Here is a 19,690-nt window from a genome sequence, read left to right as displayed (position 1 = left end):
TGGCATCGATATAATTCTAAAACTTCAGAAACACTTTGCCAAAGCAAATCCACATTTCTCTGAATAATATAGAAGAAAAAAGTGAAATGACATATTTGGGTTTTAGAACAAATATAAGAAGATGGTCACTAAGCAGTTAAATATTTGCAGTTATAATTTTAGGTTAAACGCATCAACATGTACATCTTTCTGTTGCTTTGATCGAGTGGTGCACTGCCATGGAGAAGGAATACTGATGAGAGACACTGACATTTACAAGTCAGGACTGACCCTTGGAAGTCTCTGTCATCAGTGGAAGCTTCTCTTAATTTTCCGGAGATTGATCATCCTATTTGGGGATTCTACTTGCATTTTGCTTTTCCTTCTTGCATCAGAAAAACTATACTTGGGATATTTTCCTACTCCTTTGAATTTCCATCAGATATTCATTGAGTAACTTGTTTTCAGTTTCCGGTTTCTAGGCTGGTGTGGCAGGAGCCTTGAAACTTTTGGCTAAAATGATTAAGATTTTCTATAGATTTCATTTGCCTGTTTTTTTTTCTTCCTCAGATTGGCATAAAAATGTTGTTTTATGCCTAGTGACATCTGAATAAGAAAAAAAATTATTTAATGTGCATTTTAAGGTTTGATTACTATATCTTAGGCATTTGTTATAAATCTTATGCACATAATCTCACTATTCATTGTGGCAGTAAAGCATGGTGATTAAGAATAGAGAATGAGCCTGGTAACATGTGTTCAAATCCCAGTTCCATCACTGATTGCTGTATGATCTTGGTTAAATCATTTAACTTCTCTCTTACACAGATTCCTCAACTATAAAATGAAGAAGATACTATCTACCTTTTGGGGTTGTTATGAAAATTAAGTGTTTATTCATGTAAATTACTCAGAGTATTACTTAGCACATAGTAAGGGCTATATAAATGTTATAAAAGTTTATTATTATATCTTACAATATGCAAGCAAGATAGATATTTTCATCTCCCTTTTCTAGTTGAGAAAACTGAAGCCCAGGGGGTTAAATGATTTGCCTAAGGTCATATTTTAGTAAGTGACAGAGCAGGGAATTCAACCTGGATTTAATTTCAAATCTTATTTTTTTTTTTTGTATTACTCAGTCCTACCCCTATATTTCTCTTTCTGAAGAGGAGAAAAAGTTGGTAATATGACTATATTTTACTATGTAGCATATATATTTATATGTAGTTCTAAGCAATGAAGATGATTTTAGTGTATAGTGCAGAACCCATTCCAATACTTTAAAGTCACATCTCATACACAAAGCAAATAAAACAACCTCACTCTATATGAAGGTTGAGTTCTCATAAATTTGGGGTCACCCTAGCTTTTCACATTTTCTGACTAATCTCATCCTGGGATGATTCTGACAAGCCCAGGATTATCTGTAATATTTGGTTGTGCTCTTACATCTCACCCACAGGTCGTTTTCCAACACCTAATTCCATTTAATCAACACGAGCTTCTTTAAATGCAGACACTTTGCAATTTGAAATGCACAAGGACCTGTCATGAAGCAATTATGAATATTAAGTGCATTACTCTCGATAAGAATGAGAAGAGCAACTTGAAAACTTTAAAAATCAGATCATGATTTGAAGACTTATGGGTCCTGTGATATTTCCCAAGGTATTCATAAATCTTTTAATTAGATGTGAGTTTGAACTTTATAGCACTTCATATCAATGAATCATAACTGATTGAGAAAATGGGATATCTTTAAAAAACACTTTGCTCCTGCGGCAACTAACATAAGAATATCAAAAAATTGATGCCACAGATTGGGGCAAAACAATAACTGTTTAAGTAAATACACATAGGTTTAAAAATATTGTGTTTCCAGAGTGGATATTCAAGGAAGAAAATTCTTACTCAAAACATATTCAGCTTTTCATAAAAAACAAATTAAGTATACAGTGGTCAAGTTTTTGCCGTGCTTTATCATGTCTTCTCCTAAAGTAGTCATGGCAGGAACTGTCTGCAGAAATGAAATAAACAGGATGGGGAAGAACACATTACCTTCAACTTCCCAGTCAAGCCACCAACAAACAGCATTGCATTTGCATCCACATCTAGAATAGTGTACCCTGGAGGTGACGCTGAATGGTATGTACTGGGTACAATGCTGGCTTTGGGTCCATCCAGAGCTCTCACAGAGATGGTTCCATTTCTCCCAGTTCTTCCAGGGCACGTGTTGAAATGAAATGGAAGAAAATATAGAAAATGAACTATGTATCACATTTCTGGTCACTTTTGATTTAAATGGTATATAAAATATAAGGCCTTGTTTTAGAATATTTCAGAGATAACTGGGTGTTTTGCTTTAAATGTTCCAGATTCATTAAGCTGCAAATCAAAACCCAGAGTCTGATCTCTGCTATATGTTTACCATCAGATTCAACCAGGACCAGGGAGCAGTGTATCCTGATTCTGAGTGTGAGCATTGATAGGAAATGACAGAGTAGCAATCAGCCGATGGAATTGCCATAGGTTAGATAGAAAGCCTTTTTCCCCTTGCTTTACAAAACAATTTACTATTTACCTACATGTACTATTTAAACAAGTTGATATTACTTCACTTAGCATTTTGTCTAATTTAACTCAGCAAGTGAACCCTCAATAAGCCACCCTTCTGAATCATAAGCTGCATAATTTCTCCTAAAATCCCTTATTATATCTTGGATCAGAGTTTGCTGAAGTAGTCTTCCTGGAATCATGCATCATTTATTGTTTGGCATACCGTCTTAATGTATAGAGCATAACATCCATTCTTCAGAGTTGTGTATACAAATTGTACAGAACTTCACGTTTAGATTCAATTAGTAGAATTTGAAAAGCTATTATTACTGTATTTCATTTTCTTTAGTGAGTGGTTCCCGTGAGTTGTTAAATATGAAAATCTGATCTCTTTTCTGAAATGAGCAGTCATAACAAAACTTTAATGTCACGTTTCTCTCCCTGCTGTCTCATTCTGGTAAGCTTTTTATCTTTGAGGGTGCAGTATTAACTGAAATACGTGGAAACAATAGAATGAATTTATCAAATAAGGTTCTCCTTTAACAAAATATATCTCTTCTAATAGAAGAACTGTACTTTGTAGATATAAGTATTCTTAAGCCCAGTAAAGTACTTAATCCCTCCCACACTATCACATATGCAAGCACATTTTATCTGTTGCATGCATGTGCTCTCTCTCACACACACACATACACATGTTTTCACTGAAGATCTTAAAAAGGAATTGAAGATATTTCTCCCAGTAAGTTTATTTTAAACTTTTTATTATGAAAAAAATTAAACATATACAAATATGGAATGAAACTCTACATGTTCATCCCCTAGACTCAACAACCACCAGATCTTCAAGTCTTCTTTACTCATCTCTGATCGACTTCATCTCTAGCCCTCAGCCTTTAACAAAACCCCTCAACTGTTAGCTGCTTTGTGTTTAGGAGGCAATTGAGAATTAGAAAAAAGAAGAAGAAAAAATGAGGGGAAAGTATTGAGGACAAGAATGAGTTCTATAAGTAATCTATACACTGTTAGAAGTTAATTGAATTAAAGATTCAAAGTTAGAATTAATCAATTTCCTGTTGGAAATCAATTTTCCTGTGTGGACCTGACATATATATTCATGCCAGCATTTGGATCTTGCACCTGCCTGTAGCCAAGCCTGCGATGCAGACAACAAGAGGAGCTTTGCACCCAAGGCAGACACCAATGGCACCTTTGTGCTCTGGATTGTACTGATGAAGGTGAGTCTCAGTACATCTCCTTCAGATGACTGAAAACAACTTAACCTTGAGATTCCAGAAGAGGGGGCCAGAATGGACAGCTCAGTCTGTTCAATATCTTGAAGGTTTGTCAGTTCCTAACAGGTACTACAAAGATACCGTTCACACATACTTAAACACGTAGATGATATTTAAAATTTGTATACATACATACATAGCTACCTTATTGAAAGAGAAATGTTTTTTCTTATAAACTATGAAGCTACATCAAAATCCTGTCAATTATCTTAACTTTTATTGAGTTAGTTACCTTGATGCCTCAATACGGTACCAATACGAGTCATCAATTGTCAAATCTGGATACTCTACACGTCCAACTCCAGATCCAACATCCCAGAGGAAGCTTACTTTGCCTTTACGCATTTCTATAGCCAGAAAGTCAACCTAGTGCAGAGAAACACAAAAACAATAGATACCAGATATAAAGCACCCTGAGAGAGGAGGCCAGAAGAGTCTTTTCAACAGGTGCCATTTCCAGGTATGTGAAATAATTAGAAGCCTCATGATAAAAAGTCCCAAATAATATGATCTATTATTATCTATGGTTAGATATTATTATATCTTTAAAACGACACAAATGTCTATTTTGCTGAGGCCAAAGTGCTAATTCAACCAATTCTAGTTAGGTCTAACACTGAGACAAAAATTTTTTGTCACCCTGATATTTGTGGTGGAAATAAAAGCACATATTTGGGTTCAGAGTTCATTGTTTTCATGACGGACGCTGGTGTTTTTGAGGGGCTGGATATGATATTTTATCCAAAGTGACCCAGAATTTCTCCCCTGAATTCCAAGCATTGATTTACGTGATAAGTGGTCTGTTGAAAAGTCTTCATTTTGAGAGGTTTCCATGCATACAAAGTCAAAAGGGGCAAATGAAAGGAATTAGAACTTTTGGGGTGAGCTCTTCCAGATACAATTTCTGTTATTTCAGTTTGAATCATAAATTCAACATGAATCAGAAGAGTCTTTACCGGTATGAAATTAGTACACAGTTCGCCATTTCATTTAACGTGAAAGTTTATTGTAATTTCTTAGTTAAAGTGAAAAAAAATTCTATTCCTATTAATCTTTTTTCTTAAATGTCTGGATCTGAAAATACAATTCAAAATAAATGTTGATGTACTCAGAAATGAAAGCAGATGTGCCTAAACACTGTAAAAAGTTTTCATTTCATTTGCCTTCTAACTTAATTTGACACTTCAGAACTTTGTGAGGTGAGATTCTGAGGTTTTTCAAATCTGAAAGTCCACCTTACCAATTTTGGGGCCACATTATTGGATCCTATACACTTTCCATACTACCAGGGTTAACCTCTGACTAAACCCATACACTGGAGGCCAAAGAAAAGTTGAATGTTAGACTTACAAATTTGGCACTTCCAAGATAAAAAAGGAGGTTGTCGGCGACAGCCGTCTTTACGTTGACAATGATACTATTGTAGCTTCCTTTCTTGATTTCTGGCTTGTATGTTCGAATGCAGTCACCTCCCGAAGACACAGATACTTTGATCTTCAAGGAAAACAAGGTACAAAGAACCAAGACTAAATCTCTCAGAAAGTTTGAAGTAGCTCCCAAACAACCACAAAGCCATCATCATCTCTTCTTTGAAATTATTTTTCCATCACCAAATGGTAACATTAAATGCCCAAATGCAGACACCATTATACTCACTAATGAGGGCACAGAAGAGCAGCTCTCCACCAGCATTTTGACAATGAGCTGCTCACAGTCCTGTGTCTTGTTAGCACGCTACTATTTTTTGAAGCGTGCAACTAACAAATTCTTACTTTCATCCCTGACTCCTTGATGAATATGGGGACATTCTCAAAAGGTGATTTTACATGAAGATAATGGCATAGATCTTCATTCAGGCTGTTTAATGAAATTTTACAATTCAAATTTCAGGGATTGGATTTGCTTAAAGTAGGAAACCATTTTTCTTTTAGTTTTCAAGAGGAAATTACCTACCCTCCCATGTTCGTACAGTGGAAAGAGGCCAACTAGATTTTGTTCTAGATGTTCTAACAATAAGAAGACTATTAATCATTCCACTCAGAACATACATTTCAGAATAAATTATACCTTCTTATTAAGTTGCCAGGAAATGAAAAAGAAATCATTTCCAACGGCTATCATTACTAATGTATTTAACAGCTCCTTTTTCTTTTTGACTAGTACTTTAAAAATTACTATAAATTGCTAAGAAAGGAATTCCTATGTGAATAGAGATGACACCAATTTTTACTTACATTTAGGGAGCCTTTCTTCAATCACAAATAACACTAGTTGATTATCCCATTTAATTTTTTTTGGCTTTCATGCATCTTCTAAGGGGTACTTTCAGGACAGCAATGTAGCTGCCTGGACTCAGAGAGAATCAGTTACTTTGTGAGTGACAGTGCTCACAGTAGGAGGCAAAAACAGGGGAAGATATAAAATTTCTCTTTGCCACTGATTCAAATGTCTAGCCTCAGAAATCCTCTTGGCCCTCACTAGGGGTGAATTTCCATTTTCTCATTCCTTCTTGCACTTTCCACACTTTGAAGAAAGCCAATTAGTATTATTATTACCCAATAAAAAGGCAGTGCAGTCTCCAAACAAGAGAGCCTAGGACACCAATCTCCACGTTATGATGAGTCAGGCGGTGCCTTGAAGGGTCTAACTGGGGAGTGAGCGTAAGGCAGCACCAGGACCCCACTCCAAAGGTGGCACAGATGACACAGAGGAGGTGCTGGATTCAGGAAAGCCACGGAGGAACTTTTGGTTCTGACAAATATGTACATTTATCCAAGCTTGAGAAATCCTGAGGATACAGCGGATCTGCTGAATCGCTGCCTAACTAACCGCACAGACCCTGCCTAACTCATATACTTGCACTTTTCCTCACCTAATCTGCTATCCAAACTGCATCACCCAGCGAAGAAAACGGGCTTGCCCTAATGGAACTCTGTGTGTGGCCTGGGGCTGGAATAATCTAGAAAGTCTGCTGCTGTCCTTGCCTCCCCTCTAAGGGTGGGACCCCGTCTGACAACTGCGGAGCACAGCACTGGGGTCCACTCTGGTCCCTGGAGTGTTTTCTCTATGTTCTGGAGAGATAGTCTCCCTGGTGGTGTGGTTGTCAGTGAAGAAGTTAATTCTTTGCTCCACAAATGATAGGATTTCCCTTCTAAATAAAACACTAAGCGTAGATGATTCAAAATGAATTGCAGAATAGCAGAACCATGAGCCGTTCAGCTTTTACTCTGGATGTTAATACTATAAGGTAGATGTGCAGCGGAGGCTGGCAGAGGGTGTTAACATGATAAATAGCAGCTACACAAAGGGTTATCCCAGGACTTAAGAGACGAAAAGGATAAAATAAAGCAAGAGAAAAATAATATAATGGAGGGCAGGTAGCAGAATTGCAATCTTTACATGTTTTTAATGTTCAGGAAAAGGTGTAGGACATAGTGAGTTTTTAGGAATTTGCAGCAAGTGAACCAAAACCACCATCAGATAAGATCTTGGCACTGAGCAAATTTAGTATCTGAGGCAGGCTATAAGAGCCACTGACATCGTAAGAAGATCAAAGAGAAGAATTCCAGGTCTGATAGGAATTCATGAGTAGAACTGAGTAACAGATTGAGCTATCCCTGGCAGGAAATCACATCCAAATTCCTCGTGGGGCCGGATTAGGAGTCAAAAGTAACTGTGTGTGTAGTTTGTTTTATCTTTATTTCATACATGATTTATAGGCTTGGTCATAGAGCTATATTATGGCTAGTTTAACCACAATTACTCATTTTTGCTATTTGTGATTAAACTTGTTATATATGTTATTTTGGTTATTTCTTTTGTTGTTACAAAGAACTCATACATGTTACAAAGAACACAATGTAGTAATACTCCTCCGTTACTGTTTGGAGAAGAAATGTCTGAGAGGGTGGAGTGCGTGGCTGGTCAGGGTGAGTTTCTGTCCTTGCTTAAGCCTACTTGGTAGGAATGATAGGGGATTACATGACTGGAGTGTTGAAAAGGGCGCTGTCAAAGCGTAGAAGACGGAGCACCAGCATTGAAGCCTAATTCAACTGATGAAACTCCATCTGAGGCTTGGAAGTCTAGGAGAGCAGCCGCCTTAGAGCCAAGGGTGTTTAATGTCACTAGGAGTTACAATTAATCTGCTTTATGGCACACTTTACATACCGAAAATCTACGGTTCTCTGAACAAAATGGCGTCGTTATACCCAATATGCCACGAATTAATCTTGTAAAGTAACCTACTGCTCCACTCTTCCATGTTTATATAAAAGCCCTCTGGATTTTCTGTTCTCTGGCTTATGATTTTAAATATACTCTCAGTATCGGAAATACTCAGGCAGCCCAAACTGTTGGTAACCAGTCGATAGCGACTAATCTCTCCATTTAAATAACTCGTGTATTGTTTTCCAATTATAGATATTTCTTTTAACTAACTTAAAACAGGTAAATCAAAGCACAGTATTTAAAAATTTCTCCACAAGAATTCTCTGGTATATATCCCTCTCAGAAGAGGGGGAGAGATTTCTGAAACACCAGCATTCTCTTAAGATACTTGGCTATATTACTTACTGTTATTTCTAAAGTGAACCCTTAGTAAGACTTCTAAACAAAAACCACTAAGAAGTAGCTATCTCTAAGGCATTTCTCATACAATATGATTACCAATTCATCATCATGAACTCAATTAAACATTATTGAGGATCCCATTATTATATCTATTGGATTTTCACTGCATTTTTTCATCCAGTTAACTAGGTCATTCATTTAGAAAGAGTATCAGCCACTCGATTTCAGAGTCAACAAACCAAAATAAATCTACTTCAAAATAAATAACTTTAATTTCTTGGTCACATTCAGTATGTTAGGGCCACATCCAGACACTCATGTCAGATTATAAATATATTTCTAAATCAGGCATATGCAACCTTCAATTAGTACAAAACCTATTTGGAAAAAGAAATTGGCTGCTTATATATTTCTAACACCTTAAAAAAATAAGGCATTTTATTGTAACTTCCCTTTCCAAAAGCAGCTGAAATTTTACTTAAAAGGCATGGACAGGGATTTTTTTTTCAGGAATTACTTTTATATCTTTCTTTCCTTTTGTATTTTGAGACAGGTTTGATATATTTACACACCAGATTTGATCTCTCTTCCCAGGGGCTGGGATGGGGAGGCACTCATAACTGATGAGCATATGGGCATATTTTTAGATTTCTTTACAATGAAGAAATAATAAAAAGTCCAGATTTCACCACTTGATAATTAAGTCAGGAAGTGTGGCTAGGATAGTGACTCACAAGAGACTAGTTACTGTGATTGCTTCTCTGAACTTGACATTGCACAACACAGGAGTGTCATGTCAGTCTCTTTCTTTTTCTCATCACTCCCACGGCTACAGTTGGGTCTCATTAAGTTTGCTTCCTTCTTTCTAGTTTCTCTGATTTTTCCCACAAACTACTTCCAGATTCATATTCAAAAAGCAGTACTCTGATTATATTACACTTTGAATTTTAGAACTTTCAGCTTCTCCCCACTGGTGAGATTTACCTTAGGTATAATTGCAGCTGAAAGAAACTGTTTAACTTACCTGTTTAAGGCCTGAAAAGACCTAGCCTCCATTGACATTTCTGGTTTAATGTTCACTTTACCAATAGTAAAACTAGACTCTTCTGTCATGAAATGACCCTGAACTGCCTTTTCTCTCTGCCTTGGCTCAAGTTAGTTCCCTCTCCTAGGCATGTTCTCCGCCCTCACCCTCTCCTCCCATGTCCAGGACTGTCCAACTTCAGGCCCTGCCTCAAGTCTTTCCCTTCAGGAAATCTTCCAGCCCCACTAGAGGTGATCTTTCCTTTCAGAACATAGCAGCTCATGTGATGTAGCACCGTATTCAGCATTATGTTAGAGTTATTTATGTACTTGTCTTATTTCTCCTAAGACATTACAAACTTTGTGAGTGGAAGGACTACCTCATTCATCTCTGCATGCCTCGCAGCAAGTAGCCTTGCATGTAGGCGATGCTTTTTCTGTGCTGGCTAAATCTCAAATAAAAACACAAACCTCGGAGTACCATCTGATTTCTTTTCACCTTGTGCTTCACGTATTCAGTGATCACCTGTCATCATACTGCCTGCGAGGTTTTCATATTGTAGCTCAATGTACGTCTTTTCCACCCTGTCTGCTTCTTTTACTCTGAGATTTTGTACTTCGTCTTCACTAATCTTTTTGTCATTTCTAGGTTTTTCTTCAGTCATGAATTCCTCTTCAAGGTCCACTTTGAACTTATTATCTTGACCTTGTTTAGAAGTATCAGTTATATAGAAGGAGGAAAAAGCATACACTATCACTTAGGTATAATATTCTTGGCTGCTTATTAAAAAATAAGTTGATGGATTAAGAAAAGTTATTTCTGGTCATTTTAGTTTTACATTGTTTAAAAATGGATTTTTTTTTAGAAGTACTATGCAATCTAGCAATTCTACTCCTGGGTTGTATTTAACCAAAGAAAATAAAAACATTAATTAAAAAATATACTTGTACCCCAGTGCTCATAGCAGTACTATTTACAATAGCCAAGATATGGAAGCAAGCTAAGTATAGAGAAGCTGTGGTATATATGTTAAGTGGAATATTATTCAACCATTAAAAAGAATGAAATTCTGCCATTTGCAGCAACATGGATGAGAATATTATGTTTAGTGAAATAAGTCAGACAGAGAAACACAAATATTCTATGTCATCGTTCATATGTAGAATCTAAAAACTAAAACAAATGAATGTACAACAAAAAGGAAACAGACTCACAGATATAGAAAACAAACCCGTGGTTACCAGTGGGGAGAGAGAAGGAGGAGGGGCATGGTAAGGGTATGTACAAAACAAATAAGCCACAAGGATATATAATGCAGCACAGGGAAATATAGCCATTCTTTTGTAATAACTTTTAAATGGAGCATAATCTATAAAACACTGAATCACAATGTGGTATACCTGAAACTAATATTATATTATAAATCACCTACACTTCAATTAAATGAATGAATGAATAAATAAGTAAATAGGATTTTTGAGATAGAAGGCTTGGATATCTACAAAGATTTGAGTTTAAACCTGAAGACATGAAGATTTTTTTTTTCCCCTTCTATTTCTAAAATAATCATAAGATGACTTCACTAGGCTAATGTTTCATATTGGCATTTACTCTAATCTGTCTTGGTTCATTAAGATGCTGCCTTCTAGAAAGTTCTGCCTCTATACTAATAGTTTTCTAACTGGGTTAATAAAGAGAACATTTTGAGACAAGTGAAGTGTTTCCTATTCTTACTCCAAAAAATTGTAGAAATTGTTTGTAACCAAAATAATTTTTGGTTGCTCATACTCAGACAAAAGAATATGCAGAAACTAATGGTTCCTTTTTGTTACTATTCCATATAACCTTGTTCATTCATTGCTTCTAGAATCCCACTGGTTGGTCTTTTTTGCTTTCATCAAGAGCAAGGCACTGTCATCCATGCCTTCTGAGTATACAAAAACAAGGTTTCTGTTCTTAAGATTTGTATTAGCTCTATTCAAACAGTAATAGAACTTTCATTTGTAAAACAATAATTGGTGATTACTCATCTCAAGAAATGACTTTTGAAATTTACAGGAAAAATTCTAACCTTCCCCCTCCCCAAATAGCTTCAAATTAAAGGAAAAGAACCAGACATCATTCAATAGGATACACTGGGGAAAGGTATTCCTTCTGGGAATATTACCAAAAATCACAATCATTTACTGATACTGAAAATCCAAAGAGCTTACAGAATTGGCTTGTTTCCGGGCTTGGTTTATCAGTTCTTTTATCTCAGAGATGTTTTTCTTCAGGGTATCCTCAAGTTCCTTGATGGGTTTGAGTTTATCTATTAGTCGATCAGCTTCTTGTTCTAGACTTTTCACAGTGGCATCTGCATCGGCAACTGATGGAACAAGATTAGTGCATACCACACATACACATGCACACACAAACACACACAGAGACACAGACACACATGCACATGTATGCACACAGACACACACACACACAGAAATGCTTAACTAAATAATTGATGGGATTTCATTTATCCACGTGACAAAAGTGAGGCCAAGAGAGTTGAAGCAGTTTGTGATGGCAGATGGAAATATTTTAGTTGGGACTCAAGCAGGTCAGAAGAAGAGAGGTTAGAGAAAGATGGCCAACACTCTGGCTTTATGATTAAGGTGAAAGTTAGCATTGAAGATCACAAATACGATAAACTTAATTCAATGCTTAATTTCTAGCTTCACCAAAAAGCTAATCTTTAGAGAATAGAACTGTAGTCATAGAATCAAAGACTTGGAAGCATCTTTAAAATGTTACCTAGTCTGTCCAAGCCAGATGTATATTTAAGTCAAGATTCTCACACAAAATTGGTTTTCTTTCTCTCTCTCTTTTTTCTTTTTTCTTTTTTTTTTTTTTGGTTTTCTTTCTTTTTCTCACTTCCTTTGCACATCTTAATGAGAAAAGCTATCAAAATGTCTTCTGGAAAACATTTCAATGGTGAACAGCCCTTAGGCTAAAGGCCTGTTATATTTTAATTAAAACTTCAATGCTGTAGCTCATTTTCATTTTGAAGAATAGTTGATTCTCCTGCTCTCTATATTAGGTTGAACCATACTAAACTGTCATTTTTTGTAGCTAAAATTTTTAAAAGGTTGAATATTGATGATTTCAATAGGGGTTTAACCTTACAATAATTGAATGTTATCACTGATTCAGAGACTTTCAGCGTGTAGTTTTCATAGGAGGACAAATAGCACATGGAAAATCAATTATTCTGTCTCTAGGATGCTGGCAGTCTTATCCAAACCATGCCATTTATTATCTGATTGAGCACAATTTGTTCTGTTTTCTGTCATTGTGACCTTGATGAAAAAGTAAAATTGCTTAAGGTCCAAGGCTACAGGCTTCGATGGACTATGAATGATCTGAGAGTTAATCCTTAGGGATGAATCAAATGTGCTCAAAAGGAAGTTATTTTAAAACTAGGTTTTAAAGTAAGTATTTTGAACTCATGCTCATAAGTATGAGTTACATTGTCAGTAATGTTTAAAAAGAACAAAGGTCTATTATTAACTTCGATAGAGTTGCTAACCTGAAATGAGGGTTACCGGGGTCAAAGCTCTTGTTACATAATTGTACAAACACAATTACCCTTCATTTCGTACACTTTAAGTAGACCATTGGTCCACTTTTCCACTTCCTTTAATTCTCCAATATTACTCTGATATTCTACAAATTATTCTGCGACTGAGAAAAAGTGATTTAGATTTTGATTCATGAGGAAGAGAAAAAAGGGTTAAGCTGAGACTACTTAGACAAGTAACGGGTCCTTTTCATCTAAAGCTCCCAGCAGTTTTTATCAAATGTTTCCAAATGGAACCTGGAAGTCCTCCCATCCCTGTTTTGTTTTGTTTTTCCCTCTATCTTCTGGAACAGTTGAAGTCATATAGAAACAATCTTCTCGAAGGTTTTAAAAATAAATCACCTGTGATATTGAGCCTGATGCTTTCTTGTGCAGTAATTTTTGAAAACTTCACTTTCTTCCATAATTGTTTGTGCAAATTTTAAAATCATTTCTGAAGATAGATTTTGATAACTTAATGTTTTACTACAAAATTATCTCTCTTTTTAGGCTTTAAAATTTATTAGCCTACAGTTTTGCCAAGTCCTCTCTTACGTGTGAAATTTCCTCCCTTATCTAGTTAAAGCTCCTTCAGAACTTTGTCCATTTCTGCTTTCTTTTCCTTGATTAACCCTGTGAAGCATCTAAAAATTTTTGTCTGTATAGTCCTAAGAATCCATCATTTGGATTTATCACATCTAGTATTTTCTGTCTTCTAATTCATTAACTTTTTTCATCTTCTTTGTTTTAGTTAATTTTAGTTTGTCTGACTTACAGAATTGATTGCCTAAATTGTTTATTTCAATGCTTCTTAGTAATGTCATTGCACACAATTTCCACTGAGGACAGCCTTGGTCATATTTCTCAGGTTTTGATATGTTGGATTTTATTATTATTATTTTCTATTTTGCAGCTTTATTTTTGACATTGAATTTAACTATGAGATGTTTAAGAGAGAATATTTTTATATCTTAGTGCTTGCTCATTTGTTAAGATCTAATTTTATTAACTTTATCTTGTGCTTCTCCAAATATAATTCTCTTAAATTTGAGAATAATTACTTGAAAAAATGGGAGAAGCAAGCTTCAGGGGGGAAAAGCAACAATAACAATGTAGATTTAACCTATCTTAATCCTGCTGCAAAGAAATCATTTGGACTTCAGTGACTGAATTTGTGTTATCAGAAACATCATAATGTAGTTCAATCTGCAGAGGAATTCAATTTTCCACTTCTATGTGGGTAAAATAGGTACTTCACTAATTTTTCAAACACAATTGAAATATTTATATCGAATACATTCATATACTAACTTTTTGTAAGGCAAGATTCCTTCTATATATCTAGCATTAATACTGTGATGCTGGGAAGAATAGCTATCCAATATTTACAGCAATACCAAAACATGGTAACATGCAAAGCTGAAGCTTTTTGCAATAGACAATCAAGCATAAAAATTACTAGAAGGAATGCAAATAAACATATACATACTGATTTCTGCAGGTAATTTCATATGGAAGTAAAACAAAAAATAGAAAATTCATGAGAAAATATCTATTGATATTATACAGTAGTGACTGTAAAAACCGGTACTTTTCACAAGACTAATTACCAATAAGTCAGACTAGTATTATCAAGTAAAAGTCTACAAAAACAAGTCATTTAGCTGGCCATTGTTCAGATTAAAAGGAGATTTATTATAATATTTTAATAAGATAGAAACAGACCCAGTTTAATTAATGTTTAGAGATATTAACTATTTCTTTTGATTGATGATAGAATCACTGAAGGTAGGGAGAAATATCTCATTATACAAAGGCCACTATCAGTTGAGAATTAATCTGAAAATGAATGAATGATATCTTAAATTATAAAATAAGTAAAAGAGAGAGAGACATTTACCTTAAAACTTATTTTCATTCATTTTATGGGGGGGAAATATTGTGAATTGGCATGCTTCTGAATCAGTTATACAGATGGAACCTTTGAACTACAGGGTTAAGCTAACTCTAGGCTTACAGAAGACAAAATTTAAAAACTGTGTATCTCCTCTTTTTCTTCCTTGAAGACATGATGAATAATGAAATCTTTCTCCCTAGCTCTGAAGTGCACATTAGATTGTTTGTACTTGCTCATGAAGGAGTTAGGCTAGTCATATCTAGTATTTCATAGCATCATTAGCATTGGATTTGAGGCTACATTTGAGGCTAAATTGCTGAAAAATCAGGCTCCACTCCCCAAACAGTATCTGGATTATACAGCATATAATATCAATAACAGTGTTTTTGTCATTATTTTCTACAAATGTTTTGATTCCCAATAAATATATTGTATTATAGAAAGAAAGCTAGTCTCTTGAGAGTGACAAATACAAAGAATCTAGCATATTCTTTGGTGAAATCACATACTAAGATAACACTTCATCACTTTAAAGAACGGAAAAATATTAAAAATCATACTGCTTATCGACTACACTTAATAATTTAAATTATCATTATATTCAGTTCTCCCACCTTTTTTCGGTAAGTCCTTATTAACTCAATATAGTTTAATGTAATATACAAAAGATGTGAAGAAATCTTGATAAACTAGATAAATGCTTTAATTTCCTGAAAATTTTAACTAACTAGAATCTAAATAATATCAATATTTTCCAATGTGAATGCGTTTCAAGTTGATACCACTTTAATATCCTGTTCTAACAGGCCTGCTAATAAGAGTGCTCCTTGACCTCTAGGTTCCATGGAATTTCACCAACTCTGAGGATATAACTTCCCAAGTATAACTGTATTTTCAATTACACTGAAGGATTAAAAAGCATGTGGGCATCCCTACACTAAATATCATGCAGACTTTGAGAATTCCTACTTTCCTCTCAATTGGACAAAATTTGAGTAGGTAAGCACTTGGGTGGAGCCAGGAGCCTTGGATTCTGGCTCTGGAGCTGCAGGCACTTAATTCCTGGGCCCTTTCAGTCTATGAAAGGAAGACGCAGACTCCATCACTAAGAGAGTCTCTTCCTTCTCTAACAGTTATGAGTCTAGGACCCTTTAAAGTGTGAAGAAATAAATGACATAATCAAAGTGAAAAAGGAGATCTTACTGTTCTTTGAAGGATCTTTTACCACAGCATTTGTTTTGGCTACGCTGTCTGCTAGCTGATTGTAATTTTTCTTCAGGCCATCAAGGTTCTGGTGGAGATCTTTAATCTGCGCCAGTACCTCTTTAGCTGTGTTGTTGGCTTGTCTTGCTTTGTCTTTAACGGCTTGCAGTTTAGTGGCCGTGTCTGTCAGCAGAAGACGATATGAGAAACAAAACAAAGGGTCTGGAGTTAGTGGCTTAACCCATGCTTGTCAAAACGAGGCTGCGGCTGGCTGACCTCAGGGACACACACTCAAAGAGAAAGGCTGAACTCTGTCTCATTCGGTTATAGCAAATGAAGTACATTTTTAGCTAAATTAAATTTTCTCCAGGACCTTTGCTATGAATGCCTGATTAGCCCTTAAAATAGCAAAGTGATTATTCTAAATGGTCACTGTGTAAGGGTATATTGTGATTTGCTGCTGAACATTATTAAAAAGAGAAATGTATCCAAATTAATCATATAGCTTAAAAGTAGGTTTAAGATTTAATTTGCATTTCTAGGGTGGGGGAAAATGAATGTATTTTAATTTTAGGATGGAGAGGCTTTTTCAGGTACCAGACCATATGTCTGTATATTTATATTTGTTTTCAGCATTGGAAATTTTCTATGTACTTCCTTACTAAAAATTTAGGTTTTTTTAATGTTAAAAAAAGTAAAAATTATTAAGATTTTAATATTTCCCGTGTTGTATAAATATATGCATTTGTTTCCTTGATCATAATTTGTATAAAATACATACAGTACATATATGTATTCTTACTAGTATGTGTAGATTAGTAGTTAAGATCATAGCTTCTGAAATTAAATTGAGGGGTTCAAATCTCCTGTATTCCTCTTTTATCAATGGCCTTCGGTATACTATGTCTAAGTGTGTTCCCTGTAGAGATAATAATGCTGTTCACCTTGCAGGACTAGAATGAGGATTACATACACTTAACATAAACATATTGAGTAAGCACTCAATAAATGTTAGCAACCCTTGTTATTGTTTAACCTTATTATGCTATTAAAAATACAAAAATATTGTCCCTAAAAGAATAGTGCTTTCAGGAACTAATACCAAACATTAACTCCAAGTACTTGTAATAGGTAGAAAGATATTGCAGACATGCTTCAACTCTTCGCGTTTTTGAAAGCTGAAACGTTTAAGGAACTGAACTTTGCCAAGAAAGATGTGCTGAAGGGCAGTTGGCTCTCACCAATAACTGTAGGTACTGTAATAAACTGCAATTTTGTGGTAGCACATCAACAGTTTAGAGAATAGTGTCTGTATGATTTTAGTCTTTCCCACAATATAAGATTTTCTGGGCTGAAACACGAAAGAACAATATAATAATAAGATGGCTATATTTTCCTTTTTGTAACATATTCCTATGGATGTCAGCTAAGGCAGCAAATGATGAGAAACATCACATTGTAAAGTATGATTTAGTTTCTCATTCTCACAAAGAATTCATAAGAAAGCCTGTATCTAATAGCCTGACAACAGTACAAATATAATGTTAGAAAAAATGGTAGAAGTTAGACGTTCTTCAAAAGTTCCTATCAACTAGCAGAGTTTGCAGTGCCCTAAATGCTTACCATTTGGAATGGCTGATAATTTTTCCAAAGTGTCATTCAGAGCTCTCAAGAGATCCCTGTTTCTAACATTGGCATTTTCTAATCTGGCTGTCAAGCCATTCAGACGGTCCTCATTTTCTGTGAACAGAAAACAAAAAAGGATGACACAATTTTAATCATCTCTGAGGTTATAGCTGGATATACAATTTTAGGTTAGTTTAGTATAAAGTTAATTAAAAGCAAGAAAATTGATTCAATTAATTTATTGGCATCTGTCCATAAATATATTTCAGATCAGAATATAAAATATGTGCTTATATGACCATTTGACATTTCAACATGTTCAACAGTTACATTTTATTCTTGGTATCTGATCTTTACTTGACTTAATCTGATCGCTTTCTATGGAGAAAAAACTTTGAAAGGATTGGCCTTTATTGCATTTTTAATGATGCTTTCTTGACACCACTCCTACTAATTCCACTTATTTTAAAAATTTTATTGCCAAAATGGATTGTTGGATTAGCTTTTAAAGATCTCAAATAGGTATGATTGTTAAGCAGAATCTCCCAACTTTAGTAAACATCACTTATTAATATTTATTTGAAACAAATAAAAATCAAAGGAGTCGAAAAGTAGCTTCTAGCACATTTCTAATGAACTTTTTTTATAGAGAAAATTATACTTTATAAGTTGCTTCAAATAGGCCTTACATAGGGTTTTTTCCCCTGCTACTTTAGCATGCTTTCTTTAACACTAGAATAAATCATTTATTAGAAATAATGTAATACTACAAATGTAAATTTTCCAACTTCTTTCCACCAATTTTTAATATTGTCCAAACTTCAGGTTAGTTTGTATTATCATAGTAACTAAGTATTTCAGAGTTTAGTGTAACAATATAAAGGGTGAAAGTCATGAAATCTTTTAGAGGAAAGAAAATGAAGATCCAATCTGCTGATATAAGTATGCAAATTTAGAAATTTTGCTTAGATATGCATCGAACTGCAAATGTATCAAGACTGAATCTGCCTTCTTTTTCTTACATCATTTAATAGTGAATGGTGGAATTAAAAAAAATGAATGATGTAAAACCCTATGCTTCCTGCAAATCTTTTTACCTCTTCTGACTGGATAAATCAGATAGTTTCTTGAAGGTATTTTAAATAGTTTATTATGCCATGATGTTGTTCCCTTGGGAGATGCATACTAACTGTTTAAATTAGCCCCTCAGAAATGCAAAATGTGAATAAAAGGTGGAGTCCCCAAGTAAGGAGGAGCATTGAGGAAGAATCAGGAAAGAAGGGATGCTCTCCTGATCTGGACTGGCCAACATTTAGTGATAGGCATGACCGGCAGTCACTGAGTATGCGTATGCGCCACGTTTAGGGTTCTAAACCTCACGATAACTTTTATGATGTATGTGCGGTTATCATCTGCATTTAACAAATGAGGAAATTGAGCCTTAGAGAATTTACATCAGTTTCTTAAGGTCACATGATTAGTAAACGACAGACTTGGGATTCAAATCCACACAGTCTGATTCCAGATATTGTGCTCTTTAATGCATTCTACTGGAGGATTGGTAGTCACAACCAGGAGTCAGTGGAGCATATTAGATAGCAGGGCTCTTCCCCCCGACCTGCTCCCCATCCTTTTCCCTTCTCTCCTTCCTCCCTCTCATTTTCTTCTTTGTTGCCTTAAAAAAAAAATGGTAATGGTTTAAAAAAAAAACCTTATGAGCCTCACATAAGCAACATATATACAATCAAACTGGAATAATTTGGAAAGGATTAGCAATGCCCATTTGTAAAACCACAGACAAATGTGCAAAGTGTTCCATATTTTTAAGGACAATCAGCAAAATATAAGAATAGGTAGTTCACAATAAAATAAATAAAAACAATCAATCACCCAATAAAATAAAGCACCCAATATCATCATAAAAAATACAAAGCAAAGGAACTGTG

General features: G+C 35.0%; 1 protein-coding gene across 1 annotated transcript in view; it reads right to left on the bottom strand.

Moving 5' to 3' along the window:
• Window positions 1-19,690, bottom strand: part of LAMA2 (laminin subunit alpha 2) — a 518,385-nt gene that overhangs the window by 52,577 nt on the left and 446,118 nt on the right. Inside the window, exons 42-47 of the mRNA XM_072965855.1 lie at window positions 17,742-17,858; window positions 16,119-16,301; window positions 11,640-11,794; window positions 5,184-5,327; window positions 4,066-4,199; window positions 2,041-2,200 (exon numbers count right to left, since the gene is read on the bottom strand). Coding sequence (XP_072821956.1) covers window positions 2,041-2,200; window positions 4,066-4,199; window positions 5,184-5,327; window positions 11,640-11,794; window positions 16,119-16,301; window positions 17,742-17,858 — 893 coding nt within the window. The remainder of the gene's footprint in view (window positions 1-2,040; window positions 2,201-4,065; window positions 4,200-5,183; window positions 5,328-11,639; window positions 11,795-16,118; window positions 16,302-17,741; window positions 17,859-19,690) is intronic.

Source organism: Vicugna pacos, chromosome 8 (genome assembly GCF_048564905.1).
Source record: "Vicugna pacos chromosome 8, VicPac4, whole genome shotgun sequence".
NCBI classification, from domain to species: Eukaryota; Metazoa; Chordata; class Mammalia; order Artiodactyla; family Camelidae; genus Vicugna; species Vicugna pacos.
This window is presented reverse-complemented; position numbering and strand designations above follow the sequence as displayed.